Source organism: Aristolochia californica, unplaced genomic scaffold (assembly GCF_029961685.1).
Source record: "Aristolochia californica isolate CCGP_79_NKW_82.1479 unplaced genomic scaffold, dmAriCali1.0.hap1 SCAF_13, whole genome shotgun sequence".
Taxonomy (NCBI): Eukaryota; Viridiplantae; Streptophyta; class Magnoliopsida; order Piperales; family Aristolochiaceae; genus Aristolochia; species Aristolochia californica.
In genome coordinates this window covers 446,401-463,947 of record NW_027181804.1, presented here as the reverse complement: position 1 = coordinate 463,947, position 17,547 = coordinate 446,401, and the positions used below count along the sequence as shown (strand labels likewise).

Genomic DNA, 17,547 nt, shown 5'->3' with positions numbered 1-17,547 from the left:
TAATTTATTCGTGTAGTAATAATGGTTGTTTTACCTAATTTGGGGTTTAAGGATTATGTTGTAATTAAGTGCACTGTAAAGGTTTAGAAATTCTCTTATTTTTTATGTTTTTCTCATGTTGGGGCACTAACACTGGAAACTGTTTTCCAGTGCACATGAAGTCGTCAACACTAACACAAATTCTTACCTGATCTTCATGTACATGACATGACATGATCTTCATGTTGGACATGACTTGATCTTCAAGAATCCACTTTGGGGCACTAACCCCCTCTTATGCTTTGACGAAACAGACATGGCTGAATTATCAGAGGACAGGAGGCGGAGTAGAGAGGCTAAAGTTCAGTCTGGCTATGATAAACCAAATACATCCGAGATATATCTTAAGAAAAGGTATTTTTTTCTGAGCATTGTGAAGGAACAACCCACACCCCTCTTAAGGTATAATTCCAAATAAACTAGGTATAATTGAACTCAAAACTTGGGCAAGAGAGAGAGAACGGGTTTTCTAGGGAGTGATTGGGTTGGGTTCGGGTCGGATTTAACTATTCGAGTTTTTTGGTTTCGGATTTTAGGGTTAGAGATCCTGTTTGGGTTTTGGTAAACTCGACCCGACTCGTGTTTTGGAAGCATTTCATATTTTGGGGGATCAGTCGGGATCGGCAAATTTTCTCCTCATCTGCAAGACTGTACATTCTCCTAGTCGTCCTTTAAGAGATCGAAGGTACCGGATGAGAATTCTCCCTTTTTGTTTGGTTGCTATTCGGAGTCGCAAATTCCTGCAATCAGCATAGCAGGCTTTATCCCTTTCTTGTTCTTTTTTCCGACATTTCTCAAATGCAGCCGAAGTGTTTTTTTTTTTTTTTTGTGCTGTTTTCTTTGGTTCGGAGATTTCTCCTCTACTCAAGTTCGCTCTTTTATGCGTGCCGTTGGTCGTAGTGAAACTGAATCATTCTTCCTCGCTTCCGAATGAAATGAATTTTTAAAGCTGAAGATAATTATTATACTTCGTTTATTAACACGAGAGCTTTTTATTGGACTTTGTTGCATGTTTTTCTAGTTTAGTAATGAGTGTAATAAAATCCTGAATTTTCTATTGAATTTAGGGTTACGTTATGGTCAATGTGGAAAACTGTAAAGCTTGAAACTTTCGATTTTCATTCAATTAGCATACTACTGCATGCCCTTGGTGGTCAACTGTTTCTCTTCGAAATAATTCATGTTTACTTAGACAAAGACTGGAACCAAGTCTTCAAGTAGGATGTAATCTTTTGTGTATAACAATTACTTGTTATTTGATTCGTTTTTATGTACTATTTCGCTGTGTAATGTTTGCATAAACTTTGTCGAGGAAAATGAGCCGAATTTTACTAATGCTAGACATTTTTTATTTCAGAATTTCAGAGTGTTGAATTTGAGCAGTGTTGTTGGAACATAAAAAAAAAAAAAAAAAAAAAAAACCCAATCTCAAAAAAGCAGTGTTGGACCATCAGAGAGGAGACTGTATGACATATATAGAACGCTGGCAGCTGCAGATGAATATATCATGTGAAATAATTTGTTAAGGTTTCTTGAAGACTGAACCTCATTATTTTTTTGGAGTACTTGGAGGTCTTTGTGTTCAAAGTTTGTTTCTTAAAGGCATTAAGCATGGTGTACTGGTACCTTTGAAATTGGTTTCTCCCAGTATGAGTGAACTCAGAGACAAGGGAAAGAAGGCTTCTTGCTTTAGGAGTCCTTGGGTGAAATTGACAAAGATAGGTAGTGATTTATTCTAGATGATTAAAAAATTTTCTGTTTGGGCAATTACTTAGTTTTGGTTACTGATTGTATAAGTTTTTAAATCTATGGTGAGGTAGAGATGTTCCTGAATTATGAAAGAAAAGTTTCAAATTCTTTACAATAGATCAACGGGTTGAAGGATGTAAAGAGTTAAATTTGAATTTACATTTGAGAAAATCTACCTTTGCTTTCTCTATCTTTTTTTGAAATTTCCTTTGCTTTCTCTATCAACAAAGGTAAAGGTTATCTGGAAAAATTTCCTCAGCTTTGAACCAAAATGTTAACCCCATATTGGGAGTTCCAGAGAAGGACACTGGAAACATGTGGACTAACAATTCTGCGAAATATCTCTTCACCCAATGCAAATGGGCTCACTTGTTTTGGCCCCTTTGTATCTAATATCTCAAAGAGATGGAGAAAACCAGTTGTTACTGCTCAAACTCGTCTAGAAGATAGAACTAGGGATCTAAGGCTTGATAAACTGATGAGAAATTATAAGAGGTTAAATATTGTTCTTAAATTGCATGAACTAATGTCAAATTGGAGGGGCCATTATGTATCTGTTCAACTCATGTCAAAGTGGAAGAATACTGTTGGAATGAATATAGGTATTGGTGTTTTTCTTCGAAAGTATCCCCATATTTTTAAGATATATACACATCCACTGAAAAGAAACCTTTGCTGCAATTTGACCAAGAAGATGGTTGACTTGATGAAGGAGGAGGCTAAAGTGATTGAAGAAACTGAAGTATTAGCTGTTCAACGTGTGAAGAAGCTCCTTATGATTTCAACAAGTGGTACTCTTCACATCCACTCATTATGGCTAGTAAGACGAGAATTGGGTCTACCTGATGATTTTAGACACTCGGTCCTTCCCAAGTACTCAGAAGATTTCAGGATAGTAAACTCCGAGATAGTAGCTTTGGTTTCCAGAGATGAAAGTTTAGCAGTTGAAGAGGTTGAAAAGTGGAGAGAAAAAGAGTACAGGGAAAAATGGTTGAGTGAGTATGAAACAAAATTTGCTTTCCCAATCAATTTCCCGACGGGATTTAAAATCGAGAAAGGATTTCGTGAAAAACTGAAAAACTGGCAAAGACTTCGCTACTTCAAGCCGTATGAGAGATTGGAGTCTGTCCGACCCCATAGTTGTGGTGGGGTTGAGCGATTTGAAAAACATGTTGTGGGTGTTATTCACGAGTTCTTAAGTTTAACTGTGGAAAAGATGGTTGAGGTTGAACGGTTGTCTCATTTCCGGAAGGATTTTTCTATTGAGACTAATATGAGAGAGCTGCTTCTAAAACACCCAGGTATTTTCTACATATCAACCAAGGGATGTACCCAGACAGTTTTTCTTAGAGAAGCATTTCATAAAGGTTGCTTGATTGAGCCTAATCAAGTATGTGCTGTTCGAAGGAAAATGCTAGATCTCATAGTGTTGGGATGTCGAAGCAGCAGGAATTTACTTGATATTGCTGGGATGAAAGAGAGCTCCAGTGATAGTGAAAGTGTTGGCTTGCATGATGGAGATTGGTTAATTCCCATTTCAGAAAGCTTCGACAGCCAAAATGTGGAGATTGAGAATGAAAGCAGTGGCACATCCAATGAAGAGGCTGGTAGGAGTAGCAATAATGGAAGGTTATGAACTCCTGCTGAGGTTGATGATATGTAAAGTCACCTCCCAGCTGGTTTGGACTATTGAGTTATAATGTCACAAGGGTTGTTCATTCATCATCTCAAGGCTATTCAGTTGCCATTCATTTTGAAGGAATCCTGTGTGCTTATGATGCAACACCAGCAAGGAGCTCTTTGCAAACTATAATGTACAAAATGTTTCATATTATTGAATAGTTAGAAACAACCCCATGGTTTTTTTAGGGAGAGTAAACTTAGTCATTATTTACAAATGTGAAGATGCATGTGTTGTTGTTCATTTTCTGGACCATACGAGTTTAAATCCCTTGTAGAATTAAAAGAACCAAAACTTGTTCAGAGGTTGCTTCTCATCCCGTCTGACCACACTGTTATGATTGGTGGCTCTGCCTTGGTCAGCAGCTGATTGCATCCCTAAATATTTTTCTTCTCTTTTATGTTCTACACCATTTTAAATTATCTAATATCCATCAGTAGCTGATTTATTCATTTATTTTGACTCTGATTATAAAGTTGATCATCTTAGAAATAGGTTATGTGAAATAAAGTGATGTGATTTGGAATGAGAGAATGAGGAATTTCGGGTATAGTCAATGTTGAGCTGAATACTGTTTCAAAAGTATGATGAACAGCTATCCAAGAGTATGCTTTGGACAACTGTAATTTGAAAAAGGAGTTTCATATAGATTTGTTTCTTAAATACAGGTTTTGTGACATATCCTATTGTATATAACCAATCAAAGTGAATGGGTTTTCTGGAAGCTTGAAATTTGTGGATTGGTATTTTATTTGAACTTGTACACTGATAGTTTCTCACCAGAAGATTTCTATATTGAATATGTTTATTCTTTTAATTGAATCTAATTTTACTGTTATTTTACTTCTTTTATGAGATTTAATTAGAAAAATATAAATATGAAGTATTTTTTGTATAAAATTTGATGCTCTCTGTCGTCTACTTCTTGTTGTTGTTGTTCTTCTTCTTCTTCTATTATTTTATGCTTCCCAATACAGGCTTGTGCTTACTGTCAATCTCAAAAACGGAGTTGAGGTGACTCTATATTGGTTTATAGACGATTCAGTGTGCATTGCAAACTGTAATTCCCTTTTTCTTTTTTTTGGGTTTTAATGTGCATATTTTTGGAAATATAACGAAGCAGGGTCTGCGTGCTACAAGGAAATGCCTGGGGCTGCAAAGAGACCTAATTCTGTAATTTTTATATTTCTGCTGTCATTTGAACACTGTAGAAGCTGAGATTTGTACAATCTGGGTTATGGTTATGATTTAGACATGTTAACACTGTTTCTGTATTTGTCACAAGGTCAATATGTTGACCACTGTTTTTTTTTTTCTTTTCCAATGTTTTTCGTAATGGGTAATTTGAGTCCAGTCACATTTTTTTTTTTTGGCACTGTTCTTACCAATAAGATGATGCATATCTGCTTTGACGAGGGCATTGGAGTTTCTAGCCAAAAGAGGAGCGGACTTTTCCAATGGAACTAATGGCATCTCTCTGTCCCTCTCTCTCTTCATTGATTGAAAGAACTCGAGAAAACGTTAGATATGGAAGGTCATCGATAATCAGTTATAACGATTCGATCTTAAAAACCCTTCTTTTATCAATCCGCAGAGATTCGAAGACCTGTGTAGTCTGGTTTTGGAAGAGCTGTTTAGTCTGTTTAACTGTTTTTCAATTGACAAATTGACAAACAGATGCGTTTCATTCAAGAGTAAAGCTATCAACCAAACTCAGTTTCACCAACCAGGTAAAAGGGGATGATTTTTTATTTTTTTCTTTCCCCTGTAATTCACAATTTACATCAACATTGGCATTAGCCTGCTATCACAATTTTCCTGAATCTTGAAAACTGGAACAATAAGCATAAACAAAGAAATTTGCAACAAACCAACAAATCTCTTGTTCACAAGCAAAACCATTTTGGAATTACACTGGAGATGCCTCCAACACCCACCCACTTTGCCAATTTGTCATTCATCAAGCCGTTTACCGTTTGAACAAGATGTACCTTTGGGGCTAACAACAAAGCCAATATGTTGTACTCAAATCAAAACGAGAGTTTACATGGTTCAAGAAAAAAACTGAGAAGAAAACTACTGAAGGATCATGTTATCAATTAAGTGAACTTTACTAATCCACACCTCAAAAAATATGCTGCCCTTCTTTCTTCCACAGGAATGTTAGACCACACTTTTCACTGTTCAACAAAAAGGAAACAACAATTCTCACACTATCATTAAGCATCAGCAACGGGGTCTTAATCTGGTGACCAAGATGGAACTTATACATAGTGGCAGAGATCCCCTTCCTCATGGTGTTGAAGCAACTTGTCTCAGTTTGGTCTGAAGGACGACACCGGCTTCATCTGCCATGTTTTTCTTCTTTGAGGCAACCTGCATTTTACATTATTAAGTGTTTGGCTTTGCAAAAAAAAAAGTGAGCAGCTTAAATATGAAAAGATGATCGAGCTCAAATGAAATAATTAGCTCCAAGTGTCCCATAAAGGTCTTCCATCTTGAACGAACTGAGGAAATAAGGCCAAGCCTCCAGCCTGCGAATTCGTAAAACATACCTCTGGGGGGGTGAGGTGATGACCTATTATAATAAATAAATTCTAACAGAGGATTTTAAAATTTCAAATTAGAAGTTGGAGGTCACAAGAACATCTCTTCCTGAGAAAGGAGAGGGGGATGTCAGGGTCAGTAGCACATTCTCTTCAACCCAAGGGTTTGCAGATCAACCTTCAGTGACATGTATGAAAAGCCTCAGGGTCAAACCAGGAAACTTTTCCGGCCTTAACCGAAGTCCGAGTTGCATCACTGTTAGGTCTCTACCCCAAGTTTTGATGCTCCAAAAAAGTACTATCAGTTCTACTTCCATCCACTACATTTATACTGACCATGAACGTTACTAAGCAAGTTCACCAATCCAAACATATATGCCAAGGCGATTTCCAGCTGAACAAACAACTGAATTATATAAGCTATGAGAACTCACTCTTGTTTCCTTCCTCCAATAAATAAGATAAACTTGAAATGGTCTACAGAGTGCATTCGTTAACTTGCAAAACCTAACATTTTCCAGTTAAAGTCCAGAACAAATACATGAAGAATTTTCAACATAATCTATTCCTTTAGGTTGCTAGGTAAAAAACTAATCCAAAGTGAAAATATTTTTAACTGATGCCAGCAGCTGTATCTTTTAATAAAGTTATCAATCAGTAAGCAAACAGCTCAAGATAATTAAATCATCACAAAAATGCCAATGCATAGCAAGAAGTTTGACAAACATATTTAGTTAACAGAATAAATAACAAGAAAAAAGGTCAGCAGCGTCTAGAAATGAAGACAAAATGGTCCACAAAGTGAAATCAAATTCTTGGTTCATAAATTGTAAATGTGCTGTATATAGGATATACCAAAACACAGAATATCTACAAGGTGGATTTTGTAGAGATTCAGAAAACAACCGACGAACACATCAGTGTTTTCATATGAATGGAGAAAGAAGGATATTTATGAGTCTTTAGTGCTGAACTATGTTCCATCGGGCTACTCAAAAACAGGTAATGTCTGGAGCTCAAGAATCTTTGCAAGGTTAGCACATGACAATGGAGGCAAACCTTGAAATTCTACTGCTTGTCATACAGCAAAGAACAGTAATAACTGAAGGAAGACACACAATTTAGACTTTGGGATGGGACACTCTTCTACAAACGTACCTCCATAAGTTCATCGTAGTTCGACTTGAGCAAGTTGATTTTCCGATCACAGTAGTCTTTGCCTCCCTCCATTGTTTTCTGGAAGAGGACAAAAGGAACTTTAAATCTGTTATGCAGTGGTGATGAACCAATGAAATGTGTCGTGACATTCGAGAGGAAACAGGGAAACTTTCTTTGCTCAAAATGTAATAAAAGCTAAAAGGAGTAAAACGTTAAATTTAGGAACGAAAACTGTATGTAGCACTCAACACAAGCAGCGAAATTCAGGAAAAAGATGGGACGGACCTCGATGAAGTATCCAGTACCGACATCAACGAGGACTTTACTAGCATCATCAAGCGTTCCGGGAACGTAGAGAGACGCCGTAAGAGGTACCAACATTTCCTTGCCTGTAAAAACAGAATTCGAAGAAATCAAATGAATAGCATCACATTAAAGGAATAGAGGGAATCAGGTCAAACCTTCTGGCCGGAGAGAGAGGTCTTGCAAAGCGTTTGAAGCGATCTCTAACCGGGTGGCGGCGGTTCTGATCTTGTTCAAGCTGTCTTGGAGCAAGTTGACCTCCAGGTCCGCTTGCTCTTTGAGAGATTTGAGCTGATCGAGGCTCAGCTTCTCCATTTCAGAAACCCTAAGGACCTCTTTAGCCTTGGACGCCATGGACGCGACGATTTTCTCTCTACTTCACTCCACGGACTCGCAGAGACAATTGCCAACTTCAGCGCCAAGACCCTTAAGTAATTTTTACATAATTAAATATATTTCTTATAAATAAAACAACAGCTACAGCCCCTATAGCTCAGTGGTAGAGCGTCAGTCTTGTAAACTGAAGGTCTGTAGTTCGATCCTGCATGGGGGCAAATCAATTTTACACATTTGATCCGAGCATTTTTTGGTCGGTTTCATCAGTACTGTTACAATGACACGATTGTTTTATATTATTAAAAATTACTATTGAGAAAAAAATAAAACCTTCTTATGGGATTTTTGGTTGAGTAGGAAAGATAATGGATCAGATTAGAGCTGTATAAACTTGAATTTGTTATTAAATGGATGATCTAAAGTGGTCTCATATGTTAATTTAGTAAAATAATGATCCAGTCACTCTTCAGGCTTCAATCCAGTCCTCATGGACTTTCCCACTGCAAGAGAAACAGAAACAGAAACAGCAATAAAAAAAAAAGATCAAATAATACAATATTAGCCATGTTGATTAAATAATATGTCATTATTTTGAAAAAACAAAAAAGGAACAATCCTGGGTTTCTTTAAACCCTACTTGAAAGTTGCTGCCTCGTTGGAATTCAATGAAACAGCTAATCTTTGTGAATGGATCACATACAGGTGGTTCTCCATTTTTATGTTTGGGCAAACCCCAACTCCAAACCTTGCTCACCGTCATGACTCAGTTGTTTTACTTCAAACTAGGCCTGCTTTTCCTCCTCAGGAGGCTACCATACAAGCTGGATTCATATCAATTATCATGTAGCAGATGAACCATTTGCAGTGTTTAAGCCAAGTCTGAAATAGAAGGCAGACACCAGAGAATAGGTATACAAGGTAGTGTTCTGGGAAATTTCTAATGTTAAAGATGGAATGAACAGTATTAATAATATTGAAAATGAGCACATGTCTCTCAAACACTTGAACAGATGATAAAACAGTGATTCCATTTCTTCTGTGATCAAGGAAGCTTTTACTAGTAACTACAGCCAGCATTTGGGCAGTTACATTTTATTTCAAAAACAGCAGCATTCTCCTGAAATCTTGTTAGAACCACCACTGCATCATCAATTTACCATGGAAGTATACAGAATATGGAGACCATAACATCTAAAGTTATTGAATCACATTGTATACACAAAAGCCAGCAATAAATATGACAACTATAGCCACTAAAAAAGAAAAAAAATCAGAAAGAAATCAGTCACTCTTGTGTTTCAAGAGGGAAGAAAAGAACAGGAAATATAATCTAATAAAGGTTGCCCATGTCGAAGTTCTTACAAAATTACTTGCAATAGAGCATAGCACACCAAATAAGACAACACTTGAAGGGAAAAGAGAACGAAGAAATGAACAAGAAGATTTTTGTTGAAAGCATTTAATAAGTTTAATGAACACTCCCACTCTAGTACAGGACCTCCACTCAAGACCCCCCTACTTCATTTGGAGTTTTTGCAACAATAGAAAGAGCATGCAATCCAGACTGAAGCTCTTCTGACAGAAGATCATACACCATGCGATGTCGTTTTACAAGGCTATGCCCTTGGAATTTTGAAGAAACAATTTTAACATTGAAGTGAGTCTCGTTGGCATCACCCTTGACACCAGCATGACCAGCATGCTGGTAAGAAACATCTTCAATTTCAAGCACACTTGCTTCAAATGCAGACTGGAGCTTTTGGTTGATTCTGCTGCCTCTGGAGAGCAAAATATTGACTCCTCTTGAACCCATCACACGAAAGCTGACCTGCTTAAACCACTATTACAAGATTAAAAAAAACTGGGGGTCTAAATGTTGAAACATAAATCAATATCATATCCAGACGAGCCATGTTAAATGCACATTCACCTGTCCCCTGAAATTTCTATAGATTGCTTACTCTAAGTCATATGTCAAAGAAACCCAGCAGTTTATTCTTTTACTCTTTTTAAATTAAGAGTGAGCTCAAATCTTGAGGTTAATAGGAGCAGAGTAAGGATACTACTTTGTTTTCCTTATTCTATTAGAATAGTACCATGGATTCCTCCAGAATTTTTCTATGGATCATGCAAACTGAATCTGGAACAACCATAATCATCCGAGTTATCCATCTGCAAAGCATAAGAAACTCTTAGCTAATGCTACTCTACGTTTCCAGTCTGCGAAAAACAGTTAATTTCCTGCGCTTAGTCTAAATCCAGCATTCCAACAGGAAGTTATACAGATAGTGCGTTTAATGACAAACTTTTATTCCACAAAACAGGAATATACAGCAGACGCAAAATAAGACTACCTCAGCTACTTCCAAAATCCCAAATTTCACACACAAAAAACAAAACAAAACAACGATCAGACAAAAAACGCAAATGAAGACTATGTTTCTCAAATCTTTTATATATCCGCAGAAAATCCCAAAAAGTGCTCGAACAGAAGGAACAGGAAGAAAATGCAAACTCTATAAATAAATAAAAAAATCTACTCCAGTGGTCTCTCCATCCCGACTCCCATGGAAATCATCCATTAAAGGGAAACGGATTACTTCGGAAGTTTTGGTTCTTGTCACGAATATCAAACAGTCGGATTTGTTGACAAAGAGGACACAAGAAATCACTGCTTTTCTGGTTGATATAGAGCATATAAAGGAATGAACACTATCATCTGCCGACTGATAATTCTCGTTAACCAGGAAAAGAAAACAATACGTAGGGGAGGAACTTACTCGTGTAAGAAGACGACGAACGAGAGAGCGAAAGAGAATCAGAAGGAAAGGGCTTCGCGCGATACTAAACTTTCCGGTATAAAAGAAGGGGATATTAAATTACTTTGAAAGATGTATATGTAGAGTTAAGAACTGAAATTATTGGAAAACCGACGGATTAATTTTATCAAATCAATTAAAAACCAATATTTCACTAAGGGCCTGTGCACAGTACAAGTGAAAGTGACCCTATGCCTAATCGAATTAGGTATCAGGTAATGCACCAATTGAGTGAGTTTTCTAATTTACTTGATTTTTTTTATGTTCTTGTTAAAATGGGAGAATTCTGACCATATTTTCTATTCCCGGGGTTGACGCATATCGAGAAAATCACAGTTAAAATTGAAGATAAATTCAACCATTGTAACTGGATTGTATAAAATCACGATTATAGATTATAAAACTCTTATATAAATTACTTTTTTAATTCAATAGAAATCAATAAAAAAATATATATTTCCCTGATTTACATGGTATCAGAGCACTATCTTTGTCAATCTTGCTACCTCGTTCGGCCAAGAGGTTGAGCGATTTTAGTTTTTTCTTCTCTAGGAAATTTTGCTGAGTTATTCTTCGTTGATTCGTCGCCTGAACTCTTCCTCGCCATATACTACACTCATTGCTTACTATTTTCCATCGTCGATCGTGTGTCGTTCGCCATCAAACAAACTCCCATATTTTTTTTTTTAATTTCACTTTGCTTGGAAGTGAGCCAACCTAGGCGTTGCAATTGAGCCAGTTTTTCTGCCAAGTCAACTCTGGTTTTCTACTTTTCGTCACCGCTAAAGGTAAATTATTCTTTGCCCTTCCTTTATCATGTTGACTTAAAGATTTTGCCTCGATCCTTTTCAGGATCTGTCTATTATGATTCATATACCAATCCAGCCGCAAATCACACCTAACTAACAATTAGGTTTTCCCTTTTTAAAAATAAAATATTTAGTATTTATCTCAAAGACTAAGTATGTAGTTGTGTTTTATGATGCTCTTAAAGTTAGACACATGCAGTATAACCATTTTGAAGGCTAGATTATGGGCCCTCCAATTAGTTGGCCCCATTCTCCTGAATTTATATCAACAAGTTATGTGGGTCTCAGGCCCATGTATGGAATTAGTGATATTATAAGGGTATATTTGTCAAATAAGTAATTTCTATCTGCCTCGTTACTAGAAGGCAGGGCACTTCTGAAAATGCTGTAGCTCTGTTTTAGTAACCGCCTGATGCGATACATCCAAGAAGGGAATGCCATGGAGGTGGGAGACAGAGACGTCGCTTCACGCAAGCATACGGCTTTTGTTTCCTATGCCGCCTGACTGCCGTCGTCGGTGTGGCTTGCCGCTGGACTGCTGACACCACCCTGCGCCGCTTACTTCGAATGGTGTCTTTGTTTGCTCCCCTTTCTCTGCGGTAGGTCTGTCGTCTCAGGCACCAAATGGTGGAGCTTCGTATGCTTTTCTTTGTACTTTTCCATTTGCGTTCTGCAAAATGAAATTTTAGAAATTTCAGGTCAGTCATAGTTTGAAAGTCGAAACTCCAACTGAGCACTGTTTCTGTTATTAGATTGCTTATCTGATTTTAAAATTGTCACAAATGCTAATAAATTCATGTATTTTCCACTATAACAGTCGTTGTCCTTATTCTAAACATATTTTTCTTCATTTTATTTTTGTAAAGCAAATATCTTTGGTGGGAAAAAATAATATTTTTATATTTTTTTCCTATTTGATGCCTCATCACCTCACATGGGATGGGCGAAAAAAAACTCCAGACTTTTTATCTTCTGAGTCAAGCTTCTTAGTAAACTAAAGAAGTTCATTTTGTCTTTTGGTGGAAAAAAATTGAAGTAATATTTTAGCACTCATATTTGAATTACATTATTAAATCACTATTATACATTTATTCTAATGCTTTAGTTTATACTCATATGATGTAATTCTGACTATTAATTGTTTACTAGAAGTTATTTAAATTCACTGCCTCTCACTGGTATGCATCAAAGGCTTACCCTTGTTTATTCGCGAAATGGCATTCTGACAGTCTGTAGTCTAACTGTAGAGGGTACTTTGTCTATGATTCTGTCATAAAAGATTGAGTAATTTTAAAGAAAAAGATAAAAAGATAAGTAGCAAGCCGAAGCCCTCAGTTTTCTGGTATTCTACAAATGTTTTGATTTTTGTCTAATTAGGTTCACTAAGCATAGCTTAATTTGTTAAAATATTGATGTAGGTACTTATTTATACATCCTTCACATTCACTGTGTTTTGGGGAGGTAGTTGATTGGGAGCTCGCACCATAGAGATCTCCATCTTGGTTGATGGTCACATTTTCCCTTTTTTTTTTTTTTTTTTACTTAAACATTTTCCATGCTTCTCAAAATAGGTTTTGGCTCAACATCAATATTTTCCTAAAGGATCACCTTTACACCAATTATCTTTCCCCAATCAACTGAAGATACACTCTTCCATTTATTTCCTTTTAGAAGTGGAAGAGAAAAAACTAAGTAGGAGTCATACTTATTTTCAAACTCACACAAGAAATTCTATTTGCAGATTATTGTGGCATAATTTCCCATTGTCAAATTTGGTTCGAGCTTGTTTGAGAGCCATACGATTACAAACCTGACAATATGAGATATGAAATCCTATTTCTGATACAAAACTTAGTTATTTTCACGACTCCACTCATTGAACCATTCACCTGAAGATAAATGTTTTTCAGCTGGGTGTTTGTAGCTGCTGGGTTGGTCTTCTAGTTTTTTTTATATACTTTAACTTAATCATATTGCAAACCAGTTATTTCTCTAGCATTCTTTGCATTGATTTTTCAAAAGAATAATTTGTTTGGTTACTGACATGCTCTTTCAATTTATGTAGGTCATTTTTGTAAAATATTTCTCCAAGTACACACTTCATTCTCTGTAAATGGCATGGTTTGCTTGTTTTAGAGCATCACGTGTACTTGCTGCGAGGTGAGTCATATATCAATTCCTTAAGCAATTTATACCGTCTTTGGCATTTTTTTTTTGCGATACCGTATTTGGCATATCAAGTGGGATAAGTAGGAATAAAGGATTCTATGGCTAGACACCTGCTAATATTGTTCAGCGTATTAAAAATGTTTTATAAAGTCGCAATTGAGTGTTGTCATCAGCCTGCTCATGGTTATTTTTTCCAGGTCTTACCAATTAAAAGATCAGCATGAGACCTCAATTCTGTCCTGCACGATCACTAGGAAGAATTTATTCTCTATTTGTGCCAACTATATCAAGCAAATACTCCATGAAGCATATTATCCTGGACTTGTGCAATATGAACTTTAGCTCGAGTTCTTCATGTGCTGTGACAGGTAACTATCTGAAAGTTATTTTGCTTCAATTTTCTAATTATTCATATCACCTTTTCAAAACTTGGGTGGTTTGAATTTGCACTTTTAAACTCATTGCTCTTTACCGAAAGGTTGAGAAAGCTTCACACCTGCTGAAAACCGTATAAATCAATTCATCAGAACCATGAGATCAATGTAGGAAAAATGAAAGAAATTCATTGGTCAGAGCTTACATCGTTTAAAACATTTATCGAACAGGGAATTTTCTCAAGAGCAGGCCATATTCTATCTATTCTACTTGTGCAGAAGTGATAAATAGTTACAGAAACATGAATATTGATCAAGGCATCAGCTCTGCTAAAAAAGATGCCTTGTGCAGCCATTCTTTGGCAAAGAATTTAGCATGCCTTCCAGATGAGCCTCCAGATCTTGTCAAGAAAAGCTGCAATGTGCGAATGGAGTTAAAAAGATTAATAGCATTCCGCATCAAGAAGAAAGTAAAAGGGCAGTATGCAAATGGGAAGTTTCATGATCTTCTGACAGAAGTTGTTGCAAATCCAAATACCCTACGACATGCATATGACTCTATCAGACTCAACTCAAATGTGGACTTAGCGTCACCATCTGATGATCTTTCCTTTGCAGCTATGGCAGAACAGCTTCTAAGTGGAACTTTTAACATCAAAGCAAATACACTGTCTCTCTCAACAAGGACAAGAAGGAAAGAAGTTTTGGTTCTTCCAAACTTAAAGCTGAAAATTGTTCAGGAAGCAATTAGAATAGCTCTTGAGGTTGTTTATAGGCCTCATTTCTCTAAGATTTCTCATGGGTGCAGGAGTGGAAGGGGGCATAATTCTGCTCTACTTTACATATGTAAAGAGGTGAAAAATGCTAACTGGTGGTTTACATTGCCAATGAACCAAAAGATTGACACAAGTATTCTCACAAACCTTATATCATTAATGGCAGAAAATATTGAAGACAACAACTTATTTTTGATTCTTCATCAGATGCTTGAGGCTAAAGTGCTAAACTTAGAATTTGGGGGCTTCCCAAAGGGCCAAGGTCTTCCTCAAGAAGGGATATTATCACCTATTTTGATGAATATTTATCTTGATCACTTTGACAAGGAACTGTACAAAATATGCATGAGGAACGAAAGTCTTACTCCTGATACAGGTAACTGTAGAGGAGGTAATAAGGATATCAGCTGTAGAGAAGGTAATAAACTGCCAAAGCTCAGAAGCTGGTTTAGGAGACAAATAAAAGATGAAAATGAGAAAGCAGAGGAAAACTCAAGTTTGAGGATATGGTCTTGTCGCTATATGGATGAAATTTTTATTGCAATTTCAGGATCAAAAGATGTTGCTCTCAGCTTGAAGACTGATTTCAGAAACTACTTAGAGAATAGCTTGTTTCTAAACGTAGATGACGGTGCAGAAGTGTATGCAGTGGATAGTCCTAATGGTATCCAATTTCTTGGCATGGTTCTTCAAGCTTGTGGAGAGGAAACAATGGCGATGAAAGCTGTACACAAGTTGAAGGATAAAGTTCATTTATTTGCTTTACAGAAGCAAGAGCTTTGGGATGCAGGAACAGTTAGAATTGGAAAGAAATGGTTAGCTTATGGATTGAAGAAGATTAAAGAATCCGAGATTCAGCATTTGGCTGACAAGAACTCAATTTTGAATCAGATTTCTCATCTCCGTAAAGATGGCATGAAAACAGATCACTGGTTTAAATTTTTACTAAAAACATGGATGCAAGCTGTGAATGCCAAAGTTGCAAACCGTGAGGAGGAAATTTTATCCAAGTATATCACAGAACCAGCTCTCCCACAAGATCTCCGTGACTCTTTCTACAATTTTCAGAAGCGAGCCCAGGAATATGTTTCATCAGAGACAGATTCGACTCTGGCACTTCTATCTAGTTATAAAGGTAGTGCAAGCTCTGGTCTTGAAACACCAAGCACTAAGACCAAGGTTTTTGTGCCTCTTCATTATATAAAAAAGAGCCTCTTGCGTTATGGACTGATCAATAGTAAAGGGTTTCCTCGGCAGGTTTCTGCGCTTGTCCTTTTAGACAATATTCAGATTATAAATTGGTTTTCAGGGCTCTCCCGCCGATGGCTTAAGTGGTATAGTGAGTGCAATAACTTTGGAGATATTAAGCTTATTATTGTGGAGTATGTGCGAATATCTTGCATTCGAACCCTTGCATCCAAGCATCAGATGGATGAAGGTCTAATTGAAAAGAAGTTCGATATGGAGCTTGCTCAAATACCTTCAACTGAAGAAATAGAGCCTGATATGGTAACTCTGAAATCAGATCTTCAGCTTTTCAATGAAGATGAGGCGCTGATGTATGGAACTTGTAATAGTGGTTTATGTATGCTTTCTCTATCCAGGTTGAGAGACCCATCAAGGCCTTGTGAGTGTTCTGTTATTGGGTGCAAGACCCTCTCATTAGAAATTTATTCTGTCCATGTAAACGAGAAGCAAAGATTTCCTGGTTGGAAAACAGGGTTTTCAACTTCAATCCATCCTAGCATGAACCAAAGGCGAATATGCTTGTGTAAGAAACATGTTGAGGATCTATTTATGGGTTATATATCACTGCAAGCTATTGATTTTGAATCTTTGAAGAGATAACACGTTGCTGCAGTTTTTGGTGAGAATGGATGATCGTAGCTTTACCTGGTCCTGAATCTTTCTTTACATGTGTGGCAAAAAAATAGAAATAAATAAATCTCTTAGGTGATAAGCTCCAAAAAACTGGTTCAAAATCCCTTTTGACTCTGGATGCAGAACTGTTTTTCAGTTTTGTTAGTTATAGGTAACAACTTATACTACTCAAAGTTCAGCATCCGGCCGGGACTGTATTTTTTGTTGCAACAACGATGAGCTTTTGCTGTGTGGAACCAATTTGATGTAGTCAATAAAGGAAGGAGAAAACCCTTGTAACTAAAAAATAATTGGCTGTAAACTGCTGCAAGGAACCCAAAAAGTCAATGTATCCCTTTCTGCTCTTGTCCAATTTTTTTCTTCTGCATTGAAAGTGAGAGAGCATGAAAAAAAAGGCAATAGTAACAACTGAAAGGAAACTGTGATTGATGTTAATGTTTGATAACTTAGTTTTCTTGATGTTGTGATTCAGAGATTTCCATAGTCTATTACATAATTACATTTTTTTGACTAGTAACTATATGTCGAATTCATTGTTTACCTGATTTGCATGAGATCAATGACATTCTTCAGGGAAGTCATTTTGCCTTGATGAGATAAACTTCAAAGTGAATATTGCCTTGGTCTTTTTCTCTAAGATTCTTAACATGGACAGTGTGAACTTGCTGTAATTTTATTAGACTTCTAACCTAGGTGAGATATTCTGCTTGCTTTTAACAATTTCAGAGAATTTTCTATCTCGAAAGATTTCTTCACGTTGATATATAAACTCATAACTCATCCTTGATCTTGTTGCTTCTTTCTCATTCACAATCTTTCTTGGAACTGTCACCTTAATAAAGCACCTTTCAGAAAAACTTGAAAATGAAGCTTCTCAAGGAAGTGTGGGCGAGCTTTTGCAGGGAGC

General features: G+C 36.7%; 4 protein-coding genes and 1 non-coding gene across 7 annotated transcripts; 3 read left to right on the top strand and 2 right to left on the bottom strand.

Annotated features, from left to right (window-relative positions):
• The first annotated feature begins 2,482 nt into the window (after positions 1–2,482).
• On the top strand, positions 2,483–3,921 carry LOC137948388 (protein ROOT PRIMORDIUM DEFECTIVE 1). The gene has a single exon (XM_068794470.1). It carries the CDS (start codon positions 2,483–2,485, stop codon positions 3,422–3,424), a length of 942 nt encoding a protein of 313 aa, XP_068650571.1. The 3' UTR covers positions 3,425–3,921.
• A 1,548-nt stretch (positions 3,922–5,469) lies between these two features.
• Positions 5,470–7,858, bottom strand: LOC137948798 (prefoldin subunit 5-like). The gene is made up of 4 exons (XM_068794969.1): positions 7,635–7,858; positions 7,459–7,562; positions 7,174–7,251; positions 5,470–5,845 (listed from the first exon to the last, which is right to left on the bottom strand). Exons 1-4 carry the CDS (start codon positions 7,828–7,830, stop codon positions 5,762–5,764), a joined length of 462 nt encoding a protein of 153 aa, XP_068651070.1. The 5' UTR covers positions 7,831–7,858; the 3' UTR covers positions 5,470–5,761.
• A 100-nt stretch (positions 7,859–7,958) lies between these two features.
• On the top strand, positions 7,959–8,030 carry TRNAT-UGU (transfer RNA threonine (anticodon UGU)). Its single transcript has one exon. It is a non-coding gene; the product is annotated as a tRNA-Thr (tRNA).
• A 1,225-nt stretch (positions 8,031–9,255) lies between these two features.
• On the bottom strand, positions 9,256–10,669 carry LOC137948932 (protein BOLA1, chloroplastic). Of its 3 annotated transcripts, none has more exons than XM_068795152.1 (3): positions 10,593–10,669; positions 9,909–9,984; positions 9,256–9,652 (listed from the first exon to the last, which is right to left on the bottom strand). In XM_068795152.1, the coding sequence occupies exons 2-3, from the start codon at positions 9,969–9,971 to the stop codon at positions 9,317–9,319; spliced, it is 399 nt and encodes a 132-aa protein (XP_068651253.1). In that variant the 5' UTR covers positions 9,972–9,984; positions 10,593–10,669; the 3' UTR covers positions 9,256–9,316. The 3 variants fall into 3 exon arrangements, with proteins under 3 accessions (XP_068651253.1, XP_068651254.1, XP_068651252.1); XM_068795153.1 differs by having other exon boundaries at positions 9,256–9,640; XM_068795151.1 differs by lacking the exon at positions 10,593–10,669 and adding an exon at positions 10,353–10,513 and having other exon boundaries at positions 9,256–9,643.
• Positions 10,670–13,538: 2,869 nt separating this feature from the next.
• On the top strand, positions 13,539–17,029 carry LOC137948747 (nuclear intron maturase 4, mitochondrial). The gene is made up of 3 exons (XM_068794906.1): positions 13,539–13,600; positions 13,807–13,977; positions 14,215–17,029. The coding sequence occupies exons 2-3, from the start codon at positions 13,830–13,832 to the stop codon at positions 16,605–16,607; spliced, it is 2,541 nt and encodes an 846-aa protein (XP_068651007.1). The 5' UTR covers positions 13,539–13,600; positions 13,807–13,829; the 3' UTR covers positions 16,608–17,029.
• Positions 17,030–17,547: the final 518 nt, after the last annotated feature.

Excerpts from the sequence above, each read along its gene's own strand:
- LOC137948798 (XM_068794969.1), bottom strand. The coding sequence starts at position 7,830 with ATGGCGTCCAAGGCTAAAGAGGTCCTTAGGGTTTCTGAAATGGAGAAG. Across the intron at positions 7,252-7,458 it reads GTACTGGATACTTCATCGAG|AAAACAATGGAGGGAGGCAA; the intron begins GTCCGTCCCATC and ends GTCCTCTTCCAG. Across the intron at positions 5,846-7,173 it reads ACTACGATGAACTTATGGAG|GTTGCCTCAAAGAAGAAAAA; the intron begins GTACGTTTGTAG and ends TGTAAAATGCAG.
- LOC137948932 (XM_068795151.1), bottom strand. The coding sequence starts at position 10,390 with ATGATTTCCATGGGAGTCGGGATGGAGAGACCACTGGA. Across the intron at positions 9,985-10,352 it reads GGGATGGAGAGACCACTGGA|ATGGATAACTCGGATGATTA; the intron begins GTAGATTTTTTT and ends TATGCTTTGCAG. Across the intron at positions 9,644-9,908 it reads AAATTCTGGAGGAATCCATG|CAGGTCAGCTTTCGTGTGAT; the intron begins GTACTATTCTAA and ends TAGTGGTTTAAG.
- LOC137948388 (XM_068794470.1), top strand. The coding sequence starts at position 2,483 with ATGGTTGACTTGATGAAGGAGGAGGCTAAAGTGATTGAAGAAACTGAA.
- LOC137948747 (XM_068794906.1), top strand. The coding sequence starts at position 13,830 with ATGAGACCTCAATTCTGTCCTGCACGATCACTAGGAAGAATTTATTCT. Across the intron at positions 13,978-14,214 it reads TTCTTCATGTGCTGTGACAG|GGAATTTTCTCAAGAGCAGG; the intron begins GTAACTATCTGA and ends TTTATCGAACAG.